The 24,395-nt window shown below is 44.1% G+C and overlaps 2 protein-coding genes across 3 annotated transcripts in view; both read left to right on the top strand.

Annotated features, from left to right (window-relative positions):
* Nucleotides 1-15,862, top strand: part of hnrnpl (heterogeneous nuclear ribonucleoprotein L) — a 30,963-nt gene extending 15,101 nt beyond the window's left edge. The window contains exons 10-14 of the mRNA XM_083640996.1: nt 1,585-1,706; nt 1,799-2,000; nt 6,423-6,480; nt 11,437-11,532; nt 15,497-15,862. Of these exons, the coding sequence (XP_083497122.1) occupies nt 1,585-1,706; nt 1,799-2,000; nt 6,423-6,480; nt 11,437-11,532; nt 15,497-15,555 (537 nt within the window). The 3' untranslated portion in view covers nt 15,556-15,862. The remainder of the gene's footprint in view (nt 1-1,584; nt 1,707-1,798; nt 2,001-6,422; nt 6,481-11,436; nt 11,533-15,496) is intronic.
* Nucleotides 15,863-18,290: 2,428 nt separating this feature from the next.
* LOC310782427 (interferon regulatory factor 2-binding protein 1-like) overlaps nt 18,291-24,395 on the top strand; it is an 8,547-nt gene continuing 2,442 nt past the window's right edge. Inside the window, exon 1 of one of the 2 annotated variants that reach the window (XM_083643087.1) lies at nt 18,291-20,299. In XM_083643087.1, the coding sequence (XP_083499213.1) occupies nt 18,493-20,274 (1,782 nt within the window). In that variant the 5' untranslated portion in view covers nt 18,291-18,492 and the 3' untranslated portion in view covers nt 20,275-20,299. Of the gene's footprint in view, nt 20,308-24,395 lie in introns of both variants that reach the window. The other variant, XM_083643086.1, reaches the window with a different exon arrangement.

The raw sequence follows: 24,395 nt of genomic DNA, 5'->3' as shown, positions 1-24,395 counted from the left end.
AAATGCATATATGCTGTTGTCGTCCCTCCCTGTAATGAGTGCTCAGAACTGTCAGAGTTGGATTTCTCCCTATCCAGCTCTCTCCTGCTGTCTCCTTCAAGCCACGCCCCCTTACACTCCGTTCTCCCAGAGGGGTAGGTGTTACGTCACAACGCGACTTTAGCATACTGCGCGCGATCTCTCTCACACAAACTATCTGCGTCATTTTGTCTATTCTTTGCAATAGCAAGCTGTTTCAGCGCGAGATTCATCATGACCTGTTGGTCTGTCTTAACCATTTCAGCCCAGAATGTTTCAACAATCTGGGGCAGTACAATCAAGGTTTAGCCACAAAATTAACACTTCTAGCTGGAGCGATGCCAACTCTACGTGATCCAGCAACTGCGGAGGTGCATTCGGTAAGTCTAGGCATTTTGAGATGTCCTGTTTAGCGTAGCAACTGTTAAGTTAGCGATAGCTCGTTGCTAACGTTAGTTGTGGACACAACCTTGCGTGCTGGTCCACGGACGCTAATCTGATTGCCCGCTGGGAGCCTGGGGCGGGCTCTCCCCCAGCGGCCAATGGGAACTGTTTGTTCTATTATAGAAACACCATTCCTGGGAAGCGACGAGATAAGGAAGTGAGAACAGCGTCAGAACGAACCGGTTTGCTACATTTTCGACAAATTAATCCAGAATCATGTTTTATGGACCAGAGACACACGTTTTTAAGAGGTTACAGCTGCACGAATTGGGACCTTTAATCCATTTTGGAATAAGGCTGTACCATAACAAAATGTGGGAAAAGTGAAGCGCTGTGAATACTTTCCGGATACACTGTAGATGGCTGGATATAGTTTTTTCATATTTCAACACAAATATATTTGTGGTACATGTACTGACAAACGTAATGACTCATACTTTTTGATCATTGTTGTTTTTTAATGTTATTACTGAAATTTCAATCAGGGTTCCCACGGGTCCTTGAAGGTTTGTGAATTTGACAAATAAAAATCAAGGCATTAAAAGTCTTTGAAAATAGACATGGGTCATTGAAAGGTCTTGAATTTAAGGTTTTTCCTGCACAGAGAAAGTTACCTGTCAAATTTCACTCTGCATTCAGCTCTCAGTAAGTGAAAACTAAATGTTTTCTAACAGGTGGATTTCTGTCATTTGCAAGAATTGCAACTAACGGCACAGTTGAGAAGTGTTCAAGCCTCTCTTTTTAATTGTCTGAGCTGCTGCTAGTTTTCATTATAAAAATTCTCAGTGTTGTAAGAGTAATTAACATTGATCCATGTCTCAAACTATGCCGTGTTGGGTCCTTGAATTTGGGGAATTGGGCCTTGAAAGTCCTTGAATTTGATGTTGAAGAAGGGGTGGGAACCCTGTTAAATATTAATACGTAAACACTGTGTCACTGGGAAAAGTTACTTATTACTGTAACAATTTGCCACCGACACTGTCTGGAGTTTACAGGCAGCCCGTCATCAACAAAGATTTCAGGCCGTTTGTTTCTAGTAAGCTGGATGGTGTTCTGAGTCTGACCCCATGTTTCTTTGTTTCTAGTCAGCTGGATGTTCTGACCCCATGTTTCTTCCTTCAGGTCAAGTTCATGAAGAGTAAGCCCGGGGCTGCCATGGTGGAGATGGGTGACTGTTACTCCGTGGACAGGGCCATCACCCACCTCAACAACAACTTCCTTTTTGAACAGAAACTCAACGTTTGGTAAGAGCTGGTCTCTAAACATACAAACTGACCAGCGTTAACCTGTAAAATGAGTGTGCAAGCCAGATGTACACACCTGTCTTTCCTCGCAGTGTGTCCAAGCAGCAGGCCATCATGCCGGGCCAGTGCTATGAGTTGGAGGATGGCAGCAGCAGCTTCAAGGATTTCCACGGCTCCCGCAACAACCGCTTCACCTCCGCAGAGCAGGCGGCCAAGAACCGCATCCAGCACCCCAGTAATGTCCTGCATTTCTTCAACGGCCAGCCCGACATCTCCGAAGAACTCTTCCACCAGGTAGGAACCATTAAAAAAATGGTGCTCCGGTGTGGTTTTTATGCCTCCGCCCGGTGATAGCCAAGGGCCGGAGGCATTATGGTTTTGGCTCGTACGTCTGTCCGTCTGATTCTCGTTAACGCGATGTCTCAGGAACGCCTTGACGGAATTTCATCAAATTTGCCTCAAATGTCCATTTGGACTCGAGGATGAACTGATGTGATTTTGGTCATCAAAAGTCAAAGTTCAAGGTCACTGTGACCTCACGAACGCCATTCTCTAGTTCGTTAATGCGATATCTCAGCAACGCCTTGATAGAATTTCTTCGAATTTGGCTCAAACATCCACTTGGACTCAAGGATGAACTGATTACATTTTGGTGGTCAAAGGTCAAGGTCACTGTCTGTGACCTCATGAACGCCATCCTCTAGCTCGTTAACTCAATATCTCAGTAACGCCTTGACGGAATTTCTTCACATTTGGCTCAAACATCAGTATGGACAGCCATGGATGTCGACTGCTCACTTGTTGGCAGAGGCATATATTTGCGGTGCGGTCGTTCTAGTTTTCTCTAAAGGTGAGAATTTGAATACATTTATTCTGAAACAGAGTATCCGCGGGGTCTTGAAAAATCTTGAAAGTTGGGAATTCAATTTAGGGAAAATCAAGACCCTTAAAGTATTGAATTTCAATACTTTTTTCAGAAAAGTCTTAAGTAAATTTCAAATTCAAGACCCTTTAAATGTGTTTAAATATGTTATTTTTCGATGTGAATAGCATATATGTCCAAAGATTTTGATAAAAGTTTACGTGAAGTAATTTATTTTGATCCTCACAACAGCGCACATGTTTTGTTTATCAAGTCATTCTCCGCCTCCCCACCGCTCCCCACAGTATCATCTTGAGAGAAAGTGCCCGGGTCGCTTGACAGAGTGCATTTACGCGGCCCCTCCTCCCGGCTACACGAGCAATCAGTGTAGCTGTGAGTGATCATCACTGACTGATTGCCAAGAAGTCATCAACTGTGTACAACCGTGCGTAGGCTATTGTTGCAATTCAACGTGATAATGGCTGCTGAACGAGAAGAACCCGAGAACCCCCAGAACTTCTCCTCCGTCGAAAAATACAAATATAATATTGTGGGAATATTTTGGGTAAAAGCACAGATGGCCAGGGAGAATTAAACATGCGGGAACGCCATCCTTATTTGCCAAATTCAAGGTACGTTAAAACTATACTATCAACGGTTAAAACGTTGTCTTTCATACATTGTATCGGACACAGAATATTTCCACCTGCAGCAGGATTAATGTCAGCTAAACACTTTCATAGGCTAACATGGCTAACGCTAATTAGCACCAGCTATCTTTGCGCTATCTAACGTTAACGATACTTGACTGAGCAAATAATGTCATGTGTAGGCCAGCATGTCGTTATCAAAACGTATTGCGGTGTGTGTGTGGGGGGGGGGGGGGGGGGGGGGCGCTCACCAGCACACGAGCACACGGACAGAGGCTGTGTGTGTGCATCAACATTGAAACTATGATGCCACAGGTCTCTTTCTGAGGAATTGTAGTATTGTATCAGTGACAGTTGATCAGTGTTTCTCACGCCACAATAGAGTTTGACTGCCACATATATTCATTTCAATTCAACCTCTTCATTTTGCTCTCAGAGTGCACCAGATTGATGCATCTTACTTTAAAATGTACACAATTTTCTTTCAAGAGGGTCTAGGGTCTATCCACCATGATCTCTCCAAATCCTCAGGGAAACACTGTTGTGTGCATGTGTGGGTGTGTGAGTGAGTGAGCGAGCATGTTATTGTTATAAATATACTTTTTTTTTTTGTTTAAATAAACCTTGCCTTTGGGTTAGTCACGCAATTTATTCTCTTGAGCTTTATCCCTTCCCAGCCTATCTGAATCATGTTGTATTGATACAGTGCATAGAAGTTATGGCAAACTAAGACCGTTTAGTTTTGCAATCTCAAACTCAAAATATATAGTAATTGTGTTAGTTGAAGGTGTGTCGTTGATGTAATCGGTGAGAGAGAGTTTGGCTATACGCACATCGTCGATGTGCACATCGATCAGTTGATGTAATCGGTTACAGCTCGAAGTGGCGATGGGGTCTTGAAATTTATTGGAAGGGTCTTGAAAAAAGTCTTGAATTTAACTTCAGGATTGCTGCATATACCCTGTGAAAGTAAATTGCGGTATTTCCGTTGCTAGTTTGTTGCTGTCTTGAAAGTCCAAAAACAGGCTCACCGCTGTGTGTAAATGGTAAATGGCCTGCATTTATATAGCGCTTTTATCCAAAGCGCTTTACAATCAGTAGGTACATTCACCCATTCATACACCGATGGCATGCAGGCTACCACGCAGGGTGCTGGCACACCATCAGGAGCAAGTTGGGGTTCAGTATCTTGCCCAAGGACACTTCGACATGCATACTAGAAGAAGCGGGAATTGAACCACCGACCTCTTTTATCCAAAGCGATTAGTGGACGACCCGCTCTACCTCCTGAGCTACAGCCGACCGTGTGTGTCTGCCTGTGTGAGCCCCTCCCACAGACGGGTAGGCAGAGAGAGAAGCAGAGACAGAAGCAACTAGAGCTGCCGAAAATAATCGATTCAGAGATGCATCGCGATGCTTAATAGGACGATTCTGAATCGATTAACAAATATCAAAAATCGATTATTTAAATTTTTTTATTTTTTATTTTTTATTTTTTTATTTTTTTATAATCAAATAAAATAGAATGTAAGTACATGCAGTTGTTTATTTTAATTATGGATCATAATACAATGCAATTCCAAATGCACTTTTATTTTAAAAGTAGCCACACAGTGAGAAAAAAGAAAGTGAGAAAAAATAAATCATGTATTGCGGAAAAAGTGATGTATCGATTTAAGATGCATCGTATAATCTAATCGAATCGTAGACTTGTATAATCGAATCGTGAGATCAGTGAAGATGCACAGCTCTAGAAGCAACGCGTCAAAGTGACATTAAAACCGGTTTTCTTCTTATGTAAATTATCACACACATGTAAACACAATGGGCAATTATCAAGGTAGGAGCGAGAACGGTAAGACGGTGTATTTGCAAAAGGCTGCGCTCAGCTCACGCGTTCACCAAAATATGAGCTTGTTCAATGAATGGCGCTCTTTTAGCCCGTTCATGCACAACACTCTCCCAAACATTGCCTAAAGTGCCATAAGGCTGAATGGCCACACCACTGCAAGGTATTTGTGCTTGTATGAGTCTGGACAGACATGGATGTAGCCTGCTGACTTGTTGGTGGAGGCATACAACCGTGATGCAGTATTTCTAGTTGTTTGTAAGGTGTATGTAAAGTAGGGGTGTCGCGGTACGTGTATTCGTCCCGTGTAAGTCACGGTATGGGCGTCACGGTTCGGTGCCTGAAGCGACACGATGAATACTTGAATCCAGAAGGTGGTGGTAAAGCGCTAAATGCTGTTTGAACGCCATAAACGCCACAGAAGAAGACACACCAAAACAACACAAGGGCCATAGAAATCCGCGTTCACTGAATGGAACGTTTTGTGGAGAGGAAACATTACCGGGGGTCGCTCCAGCGTGTTTACAAGCCGTAGCTTCCATGCTACTTCACAAAACCACAACAATATTGAAGTGTCCAGCTGCCCCCCCTTTACCATCGTCAAAAAAGCGAGTGCAGAGCAGTATCCTAATGACTTTTATGACTCAGGCGATAAGCTGTTTTGCAAAGTCTGTCAACATCAAGCCAATGAGATAAGCTTGCTAATGTAACGTTACGTAGCCGCGACGTGCAACTATAAAGGACTTTCCTTTAGTCCTTTATAGTTGCGCGTCGCGGCTAAACGTTACATAACACTGACAAAGCTGTTGTAAACAAGCAACTTGCATTGCGTGAGATGACAAGCAAGATGCGGTGAGGAAGAGGGGATGACTCCTTGTCATGTTCCAATAATCATCCATTATGATGACCGAACGTAATCATTATGGTAAACAAAACTCTCATCCAATAACGTTAGCCTACTTGGGAAAGTGAAAGGGGGAGGGGTGGGTGTGAGTATTAGGCCACTCCACATGCACTCTGTTTACAAACTTGTGTACAATAAAGACTTAAAGTGGGGGGAAATGCCTTTGCCCTGTCAAACAGCTGGAATACAGACATCTGAGAGGGAGGCGCACCCCACACTTAAAATGAGCGTAAAAAGCAAAACACAGAATTCAGAACAATTCAAAGGGAAAAAAACTTAATTTTGGATTTGTTGCCTTTTTCTCCGTTGTACCGTATTCGTACTGAACCGTGACCCCGAAACCGAGGTACGTACCGAACCGTGACTTTTGTGTACCGTGACACCCCTAATGTAAAGTGTATGTTCTCTGCAATGTTTTGAGACTTTCAGTGACACTGTTCTCTCCCTTCAGGTCTGCGACGAATTGGGAATTAAGACCCCCTCCAGTGTGAAACTTTTCACTGGAAAGAGTAAGTAATATGACACAGACCCGTTTTGTGTAATTGTACTTCCATATCATTTTTGATGACTGATATTATCAATGTTAATAATGGCCAAAAAGTAAGCCATAAAGTAACTTAAGTTGTCATGTTAAGTCATGAAAGTCATGTGTGGCATAAATACCATACAGGTAGGGCTGGGCAATATATCGTTATTATATCGATATTGTGATATGAGATTAGATGTCGTCTTAGATTTTGAATATCGTGATATGGCATAAGTGTTGTCTTCTGGTTAAGGCTGCATTACAGTAAAGTGATGTAACTTTCTGAACTAACTTGTTACTGTACTTAAGTAGGATTAAGTAGGGTATGTTTTTACATTTACTCCCTACATTTTAACACAAATATCTGTACTTTCTACTCCTTACATTTTCAAATCAGGCTAGTTACTTTAGTTTTAATGCATGACAGACAAAAATGATGTAACGCTGTCTGTCTCTCTCGTCTCGCACTCTCCAACACACAATTCAGTCCCTTCATAATGCCTTCCGTTTGAGACGCAGCGTACACACACATCGACTGTGTGTACGCTGCGTCTCAAATCGCTGATGGACATTCTAAACCAGGGGTCTCAAACTCAAATGACCTGGGGGCCGCTGAGTGTCCAGTCTTGTCACAAGGGGGCCACTTCATGTATTTAAAAAAAAAGAGAGAAAAATGCAACCGTTCAAATTCTCAACATTAACAATTTATTCATTTATTTGAGGGACAATCTATTTTTTACATTAACAATTTATTTGTTTATTTGAGGGACTTTGTTTTCTTTTTTTAGGGACAATGCACATTACTAAATTAGGCAGTGTTAATTTTCAACTGTCCCTTGGAACTCCAGCTAGAATTAGAACTGATCATAAATGTCACTTGACAGCTCAGTAATCCGCTCTGCCACTGTGTTGGCTGAAAGGCTGATGTTGCTTAAGTGACTTTTTTTTCTGGACAGATGATATAACATATAACAGAAGTGGAGTATTGGCCAGAATGACATGAACATTTGGAAACTTATTCAGCGGGTATCTTGCATGTTGCGTTCAGGTGCATTGTAAAATAAATAAATAAAATGCAATTCCATCGCGGGCCACACAGGGGGCGCCGGCGGGCCATGAGTTTGAGACCCCTGTTCTAAACAGTGACATCATCAATGATTTATGACATCACACAATGTTCAACAGTTACAGTATATAAAGAGCCATTTGGAGCCATCCTACACAAGGATAACCCAGTAAAAACCCAGTGGCAAAGACAGTCGGTGTGTTACAGTGACAGAGCTGAAGGAATGTTTGCTCGAGCAGTGCATGACGACTTGCAGCTCCACAATGCCGCCTGGAGAAGAGACCTGGACACACTGCTGCAGGAAGAGCGCTTCAGAAGGCAGATCAATGAGTGCTCTGCTGTTTATGCCAGCACCCCTCTGGGGCACACAGCCAGGAAGGGTTTATGCTGCCTGTGTGGCCTACCTGATCACTCATAGGGCTTTCACACCGGCTGGGCTCCGTGCCGGTTCCAGTTCCAGAACCCTAATCTGAACTGACCGGCGAGTTCACACCGAAAAAATAATTGGTTCGGAACCTGAAAAGTTGGTTCTCAGCGGAACCAAAAAATAGTTGGTTTTCCTTGGGAACCGTGACATCATCAGTGGGTGTGTCTCATTCTAGGCTGTGAAAACGAGCAGGAAGGAGAAGAAGGCAGTGACGACACAGAGAAAAATAATTTGCAGTGGTCTCCTGAGGAAACCAAATGTTTAGTGGCGATTTGGGCATCTACCGAATCTCAAGAAAAGCTAGAAAGCAGTACAAGAAAGAGCAAGTCATATGCCGAACTTGCAGAAGAGAGGGCCAAGGCTGGGTTCACTCGAACGCCAGACCAAATAATTAATAAACTTAAAAAAAAAAAAAAAAACTGAAGAAGGACTACCGAATAATGTCCTCCCACTTTGGTTCCGCTTAAACTGGTGTGAACACGGGCTGGTTTGCCAAAAAGCACCAAGGTTCTGAGACTCCAGAACGGGGCCAGAGCCAGAACCAGAACCGTGTCTGTCTGAAAGCGCTATCAGGGAGCCCAGGTAGACTTAGCTGATGTCATGTTGCACACGCCTCTCTACTTGGCCGTGGACAACGGTCATCTGGACTGCGTCCGGATCCTCCTGGAAGCCAGGGCCTACCTCAACGGAAGGGACCCATACACAGACATCCCGGTCATCTCTGCTGCCGAGGCGGGAAGGCTGGAGATACTGCAGGAACTTATCAGGTTCGGTGCTGCTGTTGAAATGGACAGCGATCACCTCATGAAGAAGTCTCTACATCGCTGCCACCACCTGGACTGCTTCTGCCTGCTGCTCCAGGCGGCTGGCATTCGGACCCATGACGTGGCTTCTTGGCTGCTGAAGGAGGTGCTGCGTAACAGGTGCCAGGCGGCCTTCGTCCAGCTGCTCCTGGACCGCGGCCCTGACTCAGCCCTGGTGACCTTGGAGCAGGCACAGCTGGAGAAGAGGGAGGACCCTGAGGCCCTCAGGGTCATTTTGGAAGCCAAGAGATGTCCTCGCAGTCTGGCCCACGTGTGTCGGGTCCGGATCCACCAAGCACTGGGCACACATCGCCTGAACCAAGTCCACTCCCTACCATTAAGCCTTTGTTCACACTAGGCGTTTAACTGAAGCAGAGCTGAAGTGGCGCTTAACAGAAGAAGTGTCACGCTAAACCGGTCACACAAGAAGCACTCTTTTCCTCAGCGCCTCGCTCGGCACGCCTTGCCCCCGTCCACAACTTGCTTTACAACTTTACTTCATGCCTGTCCCGCACCCTAGAATTGAGTACGTGCGAAAATTCTCTTTATTTTAATGACGTGAGGTTGTTAGCTTTGCACAGAAACAGTCGGTAGAAATACTTTTTAATTTTATACTTAACTTGCCTGTATTTTTTTTTTTACTTTTCCTTGAAACAAGTTGAATGAGTACATTTTCCTTTTTTTTTTACTACACAACTGTACTTTTCTCATCTCTGCTTAGGCATTATATCCACATTACTGATGATGATCAAAAATCTCATGATGTAAATATTTTTTGAAAGCATCAATGGGCTACATGCACAACTCCACTACTTCCTGAAATTAGTACAGCTTCTTTATTTCCTGTCATCACTATTGGATGAACTGATTAATGTCAGGTGTGCTGCAGTCAGGCACGTGCACACATAGACTTGAAAGGGGGCTTGAGCCCCTGCCTTTTTTTCAGTCTGTAAAAAGTGCAATTTTTTTTTTTTTTTTAAATTATAATACATTTTTCATTTTCATTCCAACAACACATGGACAAAACAAACAGCTCAGACACATGAAAAAATAAAAAGTGCCCTTTCCTGACCATGAATGCATTTCTATTGGTGCTTTGTATGGAAATTGCCCTTTCCATGCCGTCGCTGAAGGCAGCATTCAAAGAGAAATGCCTTTTCCGAGCTCTCTTGGCCTTGAATGCACCATTTGTAATAGGCCTCTGCATGGAGCAGTGTTTTTCTAAACCGCCCCTGAAGGCACCAACCCAAAAATGAACCCAAAAATGAATGAATAAATAAATACATAAATAAATAAATAAACCACCCAATAAATAAATAACCAAAATATAGGGAACAAATGCAGAATTGTTGCTCTTGAAAATATTTTTTACTTTACACTATTGGAAAGGGATGTTGTGTTGTTGAATCAGCCAAAAATAAAAAAAATTCTAATACACCTTATCTAAATCTTCTGTCTTGCTTTTTAGAATTATGGTTAAATGCATGGTATATTACAAGCCTCACTCAGTATCGTTCAATGTTTCTGCCTGTGTTGCTATCTGTTGTAGTACAACAACCTAAAGGGAGAAAAGGAGCAAATAAATATTGATGCTTAAATGATTTCACAACAGTATTGCAACAGCATGCAACTTTTATATACTAATATTATTCAGTTATGGAGTTATTTTTCCGTGACAAGTCTCATCCTAAAATGAGACTTGGTTAAAATCGGAATATTTAAAATGAGTTATACCCCTAAATTGGCCTTCAAATTGCCTCAAATTTCCACCGCCGCCCTCCGGACGGCGGCTGTACTGCCCTTTTATGAATTTGAGCCCCTGCCCCTCTAATGTTCTCTGCACGTCCCTGTGCAGTCACAACAATGATCAGGCACACCTGATTAATCAGTTCATCCAATAGTGTAGGACAGGAAATAAAGAAGCTGTACTAATTTCAGGAAGTAAAGAAGTTGTGCATGTAGCCAATAGTCATCCCTACAATATTGATATGGAGGTATTTGGTCAAAAAAAATATTGTGATATTTGATTTTGTCCATATCACCCATACCAGCCATACAATCAGTTTCTCCCCACATAATTTGTGAGCAGTTCATGAATGAGAAAATAGTTTAATCCCTGACCAATTCCGCACAGAAGGCATAAGGTGGTGCACAGTAGCCAAGGCCTTTTTCTTTGATCTTCTGCTTGTTGCCAGTTGGCAACATAATGGCACATTTGGCTTCAGGCGGTTCCAGATGCAAGCCAATCAAAATGCAACCCAATACTTCTTTCTAAATACAATGTATATTTCTCAACCAAATATCTTTAAAAGGGGAATCCCATTGATTGTTGGTGTGCATGGAGCTGTTTGAGAGAGGGAAAGCATCGAGTGTATAGCTTTGTGCCTTATCAGTAAACAATGTAGTCCATATGTATGCTCTATACTGTGCTGCATTATGTAGACCAAATCACGGTTGGAAGAAAGGTAATGTTTCTCAATTCACTTGAAAGGAATTGCATTAAATAGAATCAGGTTTGGCGGATGTCGTCATTATGGCTGGACATGGTAAATAGTTAATTGGTTCAGTTCAGGTGTGTTAGCATACAATCTGAAGTATAATCTGGTGTAGTAATCTAATCTCTAGCCTTGTGTGCTGCGATAGGTGAGCGGAGCTCGTCCGGCCTGCTGGAGTGGGAGTCCATCAACGATGCCATGGAAGGCCTGGCCTTGATGAACCATTTCCAGATGAAAAACCCTAGTAAGTCCTCCTCATGCTACGGCCAATAATTGTGTTTTAGTCGTCCAGCATATGATTAAAAAAATCCCCAAAAGACTTTTATTGTTCCTGGATTCTAGTTTTTATACTTGGAAACATTTCATAGTCCAATATCTATGCCTGTGATCATGACTTGTTTGACTAATCTCTTCTCTACTACTACAATTGGAGGGCCTGTGGTGGCGTGGCGCACAATTGCTCAACTTCCATTGTGACATCATTAGTGAGGTCATAAATCCCTCTCTCACCCCATTGTGATATCATCTGTGATGTCATAAATCGCCCGCAGGCGTCGGGCAAGATTGCGCAGTGGCCGAGCTGCGTATAGCACGCGTAGTGGGTGATTTCCATAACTGCACCCATGGCGTATCATCTCCACTCAATATCATCTTTATTAACACGTTCACTGCCAATGACGTATTAATACGTCAAAAATAATCCAATGGTTGACTGCCAATGACGTATTAACACATTGACTGCCAGCCCTTTTTTCAATGCTGTAGGTAGGTTCTGCCAGGTTTTTTTTTGAGGATTCTGGCTCATTTTACAAGAGCCGAGGATTATTTTCTGTTAAGACTTCGTGAACACCAATCATCTAAAAAGAACTAATAGAATGTGTGCTTTCTCTGTCTAAAAGAGTTAGTTTGTAGAGTTAGTAGTTATGTAGATATTAGCCGTTGAGTACAGCATGGTTTCAGAGATTTTCAGAGAGTTTTGAGATAAATGGATTTTTAGAACCACCTCACGTGCCTGTGATTATGGGTGCCCTTGGGCAAGTCTGTATACTGTATTGTGTGTGTGTGTGTGTGTGTGTGTGTGTGTGTGTGTGTGTCTCCAAACTCCTCCCTCCGTCTGTGCTGCTGCTGCTGGCTCCGCGGCCGCTCTCGGGCAGTCTGGATTACTGTAAAACGGGCTCGTTCGTTTCTTGAGGTGTCGGCTGAGAGCTTTGAAGAAGCTTTTGCGATTCTGGTCTTATTTATGCTCAAAGGTACTCGAGTGTGTGTGTGTGTGTGTGTGTGTGAAATCGAAAGCGTTTTCGCCCAGCTATTTCCTTGAGAATGGCTTTCTCCCGCGGACCCGCGGCTGTTTTTGCTCGGCTTTGTCTCTGTCTGGAGAGCACTGTCGCCACTTAGCTGGTCGGTAAAATAGATTATACACATTCTCTTCCTCCAATATTGGTATAGGAGACGTAAAAGGGGTTGATCGATGTCCCACCGTCAAAAAAAAAAAAATGTTTATGTAAGCCGAGATATCTCGTCTTTGGCACTCAACGGTTGGATCCTGTAAGCCGAGATATCTCGTCATTGGCACTCAACGTGTTAATACGTCAAAAAAATGATTATTTTTTTTTTGACCGTGGGATGTGCATCTAACCCTTTTACATCTCTTATATAATTATTGGAGCCACCGAACGTTTACAACCCATTCCACCGACCCACTAAGTGGCAACAGTGCTCTCCTGACTAGAGGAAGGCAAGCAAAAAGCAGCCATTCTCATGAAAATGGATGGGGGAAAACGCTTTCGTTTTTGCGCTGATTGCTGGCGATGCGGGATTGCAAATTTGCATAATAGATTACAGGTGGAACACACTTTGAAACACGCAGCATAAATATGACCAGAATCGCAAAAGCTTCTCTCAACCAAAACTCCAAGAAGCGAGCGAGTCCATCCAGACTTCCTCAAACAGCGGCCGCGTAGACAGGCAGCAGCAGCAGCAAAGCAGTGAGACTGGTGACAAGCTTGTGACGGCCGCTGCAGCCAAGAAGAACGCCCACGGAGGGAGGAGTTGGAAGCAGAGGGGGGTTTCCTGCTGTTATGGAGGAAATTACTGTTCAAAACTATTGTTTAGATGTCTGACGTCTTACTGATGCCAAAAATGAATGGTTAAAGTGACTGTTCTATCGAATTTCACAAAAAGCCGTTTATCTCTGAATAATTTTTCTGACGCTGAAACCATGCTGTATTCAACTGCTAATGCTTACATAACTACTAACTCTACAAACTAACTCTTTTAGACAGAGAAAGCACACATTCTATTAGTTCTTTTGAGATATTGTGTGTTCACAAAATCTTAGCAGAAAAGAATCCTCGGGTCTTGAAAGATGAGCCAGAATCCTCAAAAAACCCCTCTGGCAGAAGCTAACTACAGTAAAAAAAAAACGTCTGGCAGTGAATGTGTTAATATAATTGGGCATAAGTTGGCGCGGCACACAATTGCTTAAATGTGATGTCACTCAAGGCAGATATGCCATGAGGGATGTCACTCACGCAACTGTGATGTCATTAGTGATGTCCCTTGAGCAGTTGCCCAACTGTTATGTCACATGGGCAGTTGTGATTTCATAAGTGATGTCACTCGACCAACTGTGATGTCATAATTGATGTCACTCGAGCAACTGTGATGCCATAAGTGATGTCACTCAAGCAGTTGTGATGCCATAAATTCTTCCAGGCTGAGGTTATAAGTAGTACCAGGCCGGCATAAGTTTAAGAGTTATTATCAGACTTTTAAAGATTCCTCAACTGTGCATGCTCACAACGGGAGAGCAGGAGAGTTGTGATGTCACTCGAGCAATTAAATGCAGTTGTGCAATCGTCCGCCGCATAGGCCAATAGAGCAGGTGATGAGTGTGGGCGATTTCCATAACTGTACCCTTGGCCCATCATCTCCAGAGACCCCACCCTACTAATCAATTTCTAGTTTAAATAAATCCTGCAATCCTATGACATCATTTGATTATATTGGTAGCTGAAAGAAATTTGTATGACTCAATAAGACTGACTTCTACCTTTTGGTTTAAACCCCTTATGACCATATCATTCTGAAGGAATGGAAGTCCCCCTCTTCACCTTCTTTTCAGTTGTGGTTAACTGACATGATCTCTGTTATACAGAGGGGGGGGGGGGGGGGGAGTAGCTCACGGCGCTCCGATCTAACTGATTCACTGCCCTATCAAAATACGAATTCCTTTGTTTTAAGTACCACTTTTTCAGTTATTTTTTTTAGTCACTGCTGTGTTAGTCTCAACGCCAGCCAGACCCATGAGAGTTCTTACGCTGATACACTACGTTACTGCATGCTGCAGATCTCTCTCTGGGTCTGATACACTACTGCCGTTTTCCCACATGCGTACCGGAAAATTACCTGTAAGTCAATATCGGACATTTCCCTTCACACCTCTCCTCTCGCATATGGGAATCTAGCAGCGAATTTGCCTGTATGTTGGGGGGCGGGGCGGCACTGCAGAGCGGGTGGGGAGTGACGTGTCGGCAAAACTCTGAATGGTGAAATAAGTTTGCTTGTTTATCCGTTCACCTGCGTCGCGTTGAAGCACAGATCTCTCTCTGGGTCTGATACACTACATTACTGCATGCTGCAGATCTTTCTCTGGGTCTGATACACTACATTACTGCATGCTGCAGATCTCTCTCTGGGTCTGGGACACTTTACCTCAGCCGGCTGGTTATGGGAGGGAACCGTTCACTTGGCCAGTGATTGGCCAGTGGTGGATTCAGTCATCCCCAATGAGTAAGGACTTTGAGATCAGACGACACAGGAGGCGCAGCCCATTTTTCGAACCACTCTCTCATCGGTGCTACGACCTGTCACTCATTCAATTTCAACCCGCCTTCCAAAACCAGCAGTGGCTGTGAAGTGTCACAGACTCACTTATTTTGAGTCTGGGGAGAGACTACTGCTGTGTAGGATGTTTCATTTTTGAAAGCAGTAACAAATGCTGAACTAATGACTAATCTGAAATGAATGGAGAATATATAGTCTATGGGAGAAATGCACTAATCCCCCCACAACTCCTATTTGTTTTGTTTTGCTTGAATACAGTTCATGAACCCAGATTTGTCTGTTTTCCACATAACCAAAAACAGAGTCATTGCTGGTATCATGTTTTATTTCATTAGATTGATGTCTTTTTCTCTCTTTCTCAGGTGGGCCTTACCCTTACACACTGAAGCTGTGTTTCTCAACCGCACACCATGCCAACTAAACCATGCTCTACCCTCCACGTATTTGTAAAGTTCTGTGTTCTCGCATAGTGTATATTGCAGTTATGTTGTCACTTCCTGTTCGAATATTCAGTCAATATTGACAAAAAGTAGGATTGATGTTCTCTAGAGCCTTTAACTTATAGATTTCGTATGATTTACATTTACATTTGCTTTCAGTTTATTTTTTTTTAATCAAGATTCAATAATTAGATTTCACTCAGAACCCCCCACTTATCTGAAATAATTACATTTCCATGTAAACTCTGTCCTTTTTTTCTTTTTTAAATAAAGGGAATGGTAACCTACCTACAAATTTGTTTTATTTTTGTATGTAACCACAGTGGTGCTGCTCTTCCGATGTAGTTCGTATTATGCAGTTTCTTCACTCTTGACAGGGAAACATGTCTGTAAAAAAGAAAAGGGGTGAGTTATTACAGAGACAGTAAGATTTTTCTGAACTATAGCTACTACCACCATCACATTTCTCACTGTGCTTGGTAAGTTGTTGAGTTGCCATCCAGCTGTTTGATACCTGGACTCGAGAAGTTGCATGCTGCAAAGAAGAAAAATGTGGAGATGGACGTCATCTGGAAGGAGATCAGTCGACAGTCGTCCTCTCACCGTTTCACTTTGCCTTACTAAAAGAAACATTTTTGTTTGGAATGACTCTCACTAAAAGTTCTCAGTTTAGATGCACCCATACCACGATGTAGAAAAGCCCTCTGATTCAGCTATGGCCATGTAAAGCATAATTCTTAGTCACAGTACTGAGACGCTATAGCGCTGTGGTTTGTGTAGGCTACTTGGAAGTGCTATATCTCATCTATAAACCTGATAAATGTCCCCCACGTTGAGCTTTTTATTTGCTTAAATATTCACACTCAGATTTATGTTAATTTTGTGGCAAGAGGTAGAGACACATACCTAGCTTTCCATTCTGTGGGTTTGATTTATAGTCTGTCTATGGTTTGGCAGGTCTTTTTTTTAGATGTATATCCTGTTGTCAATCTGGCTTTAGCCTGCTGCCTGAGTTACTTGTGAAAGCTTTTCACATCAGTAGCAGGAGATCTCTGCATGTGGAGTATTTAGCTTTGAGCTTTGTCAATTGAATACAGGTTAAATAAAGAAAGATTACATTGACATATTTGCGACTGGATCCTACATATTTCAGGGTTCCAGGGTGTCCTTGAAATCATCGAAAGTTTGGGAATTTGAAGAAAAAAATCAAGGCAGTTTTTTTAAATAGACATGGGTCATTGAAAGTGCTTAAAGGAACACCGCCCATTTTCAACCAGCTTTGTATCATTAGAACATCAGTAGTATATCAGAAAACTAAACGGTTTTGAAGTCATTTAATTTGACAGTTGAGTGTTAAAGGTCCCATTCCGTGCAAAAGCTGTTTTTACTTGTAAATGCATATATACTGCTGTCAGCCCTCTCTGTAATGACAAGCTCAGAACTGTCACAGTTGGATTTGTCCCTATCCAGCTTCCCCCTGCAGTCTCCTCCAAGCCACACCCCCAAACGCTTTGCCCAGAGGGGAATTGGGACGTCACGAGCTTCCTCACGCATACTGCGCGGGTCTCTCTCACACAAGCTACCTGCACCATTTTGTCTATAGCCACAAAATTAACACTTCTAGCTGGAGCGACGGCAACTGTACGTGATCCAGCAACTGCGGAGGTGCATTCGGTAAGTCTAGGCATTTTGAGATGCCCTCTTTAGCGTAGCAACGTTAAGTTAACGATAGCGTTAGTTGTGGATACAACCTAGCGTGCTGGTCCACAGACGCTAATCTGATTGGCCGCTGGGAGCCTGGGGCGGGCTCTCCCTCAGCGGCCAATGGGAACTGTTAGTTCTGAATATATTATAGAAACAGGATTCTTGGGACGAGGAAGGGACAACTCCGTCACGACAAACGGGGTTGCTATATTTTCGACAAATTAATCCAGAATCATGTTTTATGGACCAGAGACACACGTTTTTAAGAGGTTACAGCTGCACGAATTGGGTCCTTTAAAGTGTGGACCAGTGACATCACTGGTCCACACTAACTCAAATTAATAACTCATTAACTCAAATCAACTCTCAATAACTGTCAAACTAGATGAATGATGAATAGTTTGACAGTTATTGAGAGTTGATTTGAGTTAATGAGTTATTAATTTGAGTTAGTGTGATGTCACTGGTCCACACTTTAACACTCAATAACTGTCAAATTAAATGACAGACTTCAAAACCGTTTACAGTTTTCTGATATACTACTGATGTTCTAATGATACAAAGCTGGTTGAAAATGGGCGGAGTGTTCCTTTAAATTGAGTTATTATTCAGTATGCTCCGCCTTTATGGCTCCGATTGGATGGATATCCTAACAGACGTGAGGAAGGCTCCACATACCTCGAATAAGCTAAAGTTCCTTGAATTTTCTCTGAATGTGGGACCTTGAAGAATTTGATGTTGAAGTTGTGGGGGGAACCTTGATATTTGTTTTGCACCTTCGGCACTTTTTAAAAATGTATTCTCGAAGCTACATCCCTCATTAAATAACTAACAGCATTCTTATTATGATTATTATTACCACCATAACATTCGTGCAAAAAAATAAAAATGAACTGGCGGGAAAATGATTTTCCTCTGCAACACTACAACTCCCACAATGCCCTGGGTCCCTGGCGCGTAGGTGTTTCCGGTGTCTTATAACATTTTACTTCCTTCCACACAGACCGACACGAACAAACCGAGAAAGAAGACGTCGCTAACTTTTAAACGCTGCAGTCAAGCGTCGCATTTTCCTCTCCTCCTTTGTTTAATCCCGCTCGGAAAATCCCGGGCATGTGGCGAACGGTGTCTGAATATTGAAGGATTGTTGAAAAAACGAAGACCTTAACGCGTAGGCCTCCCGAAGAAAGTTTGGTCGAGGGCCTGTAAACAACATGTCCTCCGCCTCGCAGGCTTCCTCCAGACGGCAATGGTGCTACCTCTGCGATCTGCCCAAGATGCCGTGGGCCATGCTGTGGGAGTTCAGCGAGGCCGTGTGCCGCGGCTGCGTCAACTACGACGGCGCGGACAGGATAGAGCTCCTCATTGAAACTGCCAGACAACTGAAGAGCACCCACGGCGTTTTAGACGGCAGGTCTCCTGGTCCACAGCAAGGCAAGCCCAGCTCGGGTGGACCCATGGAAGTAGGGCGGCAGCATGCAGAACGTCTAGACAGGGGGAGGGGGGAGTATGGGGTCTCATCTCGCCTCCCCAACGGTCTGCACAGAGCTGAAGATGTGGCCATATCAGAGGGCAGCCGACAGAGTCCAAACACTCGCCGGGCCATGGCCGGGGCAGTTCCTGCTCTACATGGGACTATACCCCATGCCTTGTTGGCCCAGGGATTGGTAGGGCCCCCTCATGGCCTTTTAGCCCCATTGTCAGGCTCCAGGACTGGGGCCCCACCTATTGCTGTCTCAGCTGGCCCCATCATGGGCGATGCTGGCAGAAGACAGGCTGTGTCTCTGGGTGTGGGAGGAGCCAGCACCTCTACATTGGTGGGTCTAGATGCTGGAGTGTGGAGGAACAGTGAGGTGATGGCTGAGCTGGCGGAGAGTGCCCGCAGCCGGGCCGAAGGCTGGCCCAACCGCCCCAAGGGGGTCCGGGACGTGCTCATGACCCTGAGCGGCTGTGTGCCGTTCAACGTGCGCTTCAGGAAAGACCACAACCTGATGGGTCGCGTTCTAGCTTTCGACGCGAGCACAACCCCTGAATTTGAGCTGAAGGTGTTTGTGGAGTATCCCAGCGGCTCTGGAATGGTCTTCTCAGGGATCCCGGACCTGGTCAGGCAGATGTTCCGCGACTCGGCCAAAGACGCGGGCAAAGCCGTGAACTCTGGGCTGCGCTACGTGGAATACGAGAAGCGGCAAGGCACAGGGGACTGGCGCGGGCTCACGGAGCTGCTGAACGACAACGTGCGTTTGTTTAAGGAGCCTCCCATCCCAGAGGTGCTACCGCAGCCGTACCCAGACGCAGGGATGCCCATGGCAGCTGCCGGCCGCCCCGTACCTCCAAAGAGCACGGTGCGGCGACGCAAGGCCTCCCCGGGGTCAGAGAACGGGGAGAGCGACGGGAGGCCTGACCACCCGGCTAGGGAGCCGTGGCCCCGAGGTGCTTACCCAGGTATGGAGCCCCTGCCCGGCATGGCTGCTCCCCAGGAGGGGCCCCCTCGTTTGCACAGCCAGCCCTCGCCCATCTCTGCCCTCATGGGAGTCGCCGACAGCCTGAGCTCCAGCCAGATGGCCAGGGACAGCCCCAGCATGTCTGTGGCCCACTCCTCCGCAGCCGGGCGTCCCACCAGCGGCAGCCCCTCCATGGCCTCCTCCTCAGTCTCCCAGGCGGCCATGGGGCAGGGTTCGAGCGCGGTGGGGCCTAACAGTGCCGGGGAGTCCACGAGTGGCGCCCAGGGCACCCTGCTCTGCTGCACCCTCTGCAGAGAGCGTCTGGAGGACACTCACTTCGTCCAGTGTCCCTCTGTCCCACACCACAAGTTCTGCTTCCCCTGCACCCGAGGCTCCATCCGCAGCCAAGGCCCAGGAGGGGAGGTGTACTGCCCCAGCGGAGAGCGCTGTCCCCTGGCCGGGTCCACCGTGCCGTGGGCCTTCATGCAGGGAGAGATCTCCACCATCCTGTCTGGAGACGGGGACGTGACGGTAAAGAAGGAGAACGACCCCTGACCTCTCAGTCCTGCTGTGGTGAATGGTAAGATGGTGAGGAAACATGCATTTTCTCTATATCACACACCCACACCTTTCATTTACAGGTGATGCCAAGGATGCGGGATACAGCTGTTCTGAAAAAGTAGGCAGTCTGTGAAATGAGCTTTCGTGTGTCAGGCAACTTTACTTTGAGGCAATTATCAGCTGTCTCAGATTCAGAAAAACTACATACATCTTTTCCCCCATAACAGATTCAACTAAGTACTAACTTTTACTATATTGCTGCCCAGTTAGGTTTACAAAGCACCAGCAGCATAATCGAGCTCTGGACTCGAGCACCAATATCCTATAGAGATTTAGCGGTCACTTTACTTGGCCTGAAATGATCTTGATGCAAAATACATAGAATCTTTAAATCTTCATTCTCCTGCTATAAAACATTGAAATAACATGAAAGATTTTTCTCCCTACCAATTTTTCTTTTCTTTTTCCATACTGTGCAATTGGAATATATACCTGGGAGAACAATCTGGTTAAGTATTTTCAGTTCCATCATGAAACTCAATAGCAGGAGCATGGCCATTTAAATCTGATTGGATGACTCGATTCTGTGTACTCCATACTGCAGTGCAAACTTCAAATAGTGCAGAATTTTCATAGAGATGCGGTGAAGTGTGTGTGTGTGAGGGGGGGGGGGTGGCAAAGAACCTGACAATAAGATGTCAAGATCACCAGTTTTGGAAGCTAGTTATGGCAATACATCATGGTGGTATAATACATTATAAGCAATACATCATGGTGGTATAATACATTATAAGCAATACATCATGGTGGTATAATACATTATAAGCAATACATCATGGTGGTATAATTAAGCAATATAGCATGAGAGCAAGTGTGTTGTGGTGAATATATCCCGCTGATAAGCTGTTATCCCACTCGGCCGATAACAGCTTATCAGCGGGATATATTCCACAACACCACGCAGCTCGAGTGCTATATTGCTTTTATAAAACGGTTTCCAAGTATAATAATATAATAATAATAATACTATAAGTCCGACTGGCATGGTATTCTGATAGAGTCAGTTGAAACACTACTGTAAGGCGGGACCGCAAGAACGTGCGGGTGATTTGATTGGATCGTTCTGGAGACTGAAGTTGACATTGGCCAATCCTGGTGCTTGCTGAGAAGCTGAGAGCTTTCTGGAAAGCCGACAGGCAGCTTGAGCGCAGCGCTGCATCCTCAGCGCTTGCTGAGAAGCTGAGTGCTTTCTGCAAAGCCCGACACCAACTAACGTTACGGGGTTAAATGCGGGGTTAAATGCAGGGTTAACAGCCTTTTTTTTGCAAAGAAGACATTAGCCCGCGTCTATTCTTGTACAAAACATAATTTTCTGCAAAGTATTAGTAAAGTTATAAGCAAAGATCGATTCACAAGGATCTGACAGCTGTCTCCGCCATTTGTTTTTTCTACATTGTCATTTGAGGTAACCAAAGCCTTTCAGTAAGAGAGTTGCCATGGCAACTCATAACCCATGGCCATGGGTTATTGGAGTGGGTTACGGGATTTATACAATGTCTGTGAACCAATCAGATTGCTTGATTTGAGAGAGCTGTTTTATAATACATTATAACCAAATACATCATGGTGGTATAATACATTATAAGCAATACATCATGGTGGTATAATACATTATAACCAAATACATCATGGTGGTATAATACATTATAAGCAATACATCATGGTGGTATAATACATTATAAGCAATACATCATGGTGGTATAATACATTATAAGCAATACATCATGGTGGTATAATTAAGCAATATAGCATGAGAGCCAGTGTGTTGTGCCAAATATATCCCCCTGATCAGCTGTTATCCCACGAGGCCGCAGGCCGAGTGGGATAACTGCTGAGCAGGGGGATATATTCCACAACACACGCAGCTCGAGTGCTATATTGCTTTTATAAAACGGTTTCCAAGTATGATAATATAATAATAATAATAATACTATAAGTCCGACTCCGACTGGCATGTCATTCTGAGAGTCAGTTGAAACACTACTGTAAGGCGGGACCGCAAGAACATGCGGGTGATTTGATTGGATCGTTCTGGAGACTGAAGTTGACATTGGCCAATCCTGGCGCTTGCTGAGTAGCTGAGAGCTTTCTGGAAACCCCGACAGGCAGCTCGAGCGCAGCGTTGCATCCTCAGCGCTTGCTGAGAAGCTGAATGCTTTCTGCAAAGCCCGACACCAACTAACGTTACGGGGTTAAATGCGGGGTTAACAGCCTTTCTTTTGCAAAGAAGACATTAGCCCGCATCTATTCTTGTACAAAACATCATTTTCTGCAAAGTATTAGTAAAGTTATAAGCGAAGATCGATTCACAAGGATCTGACAGCTGTCTCCACCATTTTTTTTTCTACGTTGTCATTTGAGGTAAGCCTTATTATTACTCTCTTAGTAAGAGAGTTGCCATGGCAACCAATAACCCATGGCCATGGGTTATTGAACTCGGTTACTGGAATTATACAATGGCTGTGAACCAATCAAATTGCTTGATTTGAGAGAGCCGTTTTATAATACATTATAAGCAATACATCATGGTGGTATAATACATTATAAGCAACACAGGCTTGTGCGTACATTGAAAACATGCAAATGCACCTCTTGGTGGCAGCACACCATTAGGGTACAAAGCCAAGGTAGCTCAATGTCATCATGGCTGAAATGCTGCTGAGGTTACAAGCCAACATATTTTATTGTCCTTATATCCTTGAGTGACATAAACAAACATGATCTCTGATGATATTAGCTCATATGGTTGTCAGGTGCTTTGTGTGTGTGTGTGTGTGTGTGTGTGTGTGTGTGGTGGTGGTGGTGGTGGGGGGGGGGGGGCAAAGTGATAACATTGTAATTTAAAGCTCCCACGTAGTGCATACTTTTCTTCTCCAATACGCGTTTACCGTTCACATGAACACAAACAATACTTGGATTGCAGTGAAACAGTACATACATAGCCTTCGCACTATTTAATTGAGCAAAATTGGCTGTTGCTCCCCTGTAATGTGAAAATCCACCCAAAACACATCATTCCTGATTTCCTGTTTTTGGACAGGTTAGTCAGGATTTGTGCACAACATGATCAACCCTCTCATCATCAAACTCAGAAAACAAAGATTGGGCCTGTTGTTGTGGCATCAAGTGAAGTGAGACCTCTAATAGTTGCTCTATTGGCGACGATTTGGAGCTCAGGTATTGGCAAAAAAAATGGGGGAAGGAGAGCGGCTTTGAGTTTCAAAAATGTAATGTACACAGACCAGCAACAATCCATGTAGTGGGGAGGGCGGGGCAAAAGTCAGTTATGGCATAGCTACAATAAGGCATGCGGTTCGGCCGGTAAAAGAGAACGGAAGGCTCCTGATCCACATTACAGTAAAAGAGAAGTTATAAGCCACACATAAAACTATTAACAGTACGGTATACAAAACAATTAAGTAAAATTAAATTGACTTAAAAACCAACTGTTGCTGCCACTAGACTTGGCTGGCATAACGCACACCCTTATTTTCTTTTCATCAGCCTCACATCGTCGTATAAAGTAGGATTTTCATGACATGAGTCAATAATTTAAAACTATCCTAACAATGTACCAAATGCATCATTCTGTTGTAGTTGACTCTTTGATTTAGACCACATCCTGTATGCTCCAGAACCTCAATTAACCAGTGGTGGTGAATTGTCGTTGTCACACAACAAAGTGTTGTATGGTTTTTATTTGTGGACATGTTGGCCCCAGAGAGAGCACAGAGAGTACATAGCACAGGGCTGGGCAATTATTTTTCATGGGGGGCCACATGAGAAACCCAGATTGTTGCCGGGGGCCGAACAAATATTGTCATGCCGTAAGCCATGGATGGGTAACTTTGATGATAGAGAGGGCCACAAAAAATGTCCTCGCTACCAGGTTTTGCTGAGGGCCGAACGGCGCCAGCGCGAACAATTTGGTGCATTTGAAGCCAGGTTTAGAGGAATAACTCATTTTAAATGAATATGTAATATGTAATATGTAATTTTATTCAGTCATCATAAATAACAAAATCACAGTATAAACAAAATCAAATCAACCAGAG

This window comes from Poromitra crassiceps (assembly GCF_964638095.1).
Source record: "Poromitra crassiceps genome assembly, chromosome: 1".
NCBI classification, from domain to species: domain Eukaryota; kingdom Metazoa; phylum Chordata; class Actinopteri; order Beryciformes; family Melamphaidae; genus Poromitra; species Poromitra crassiceps.
The sequence above is the reverse complement of the archived record's forward strand: the minus strand, read 5'-3'. Positions and strand labels throughout refer to the sequence as shown.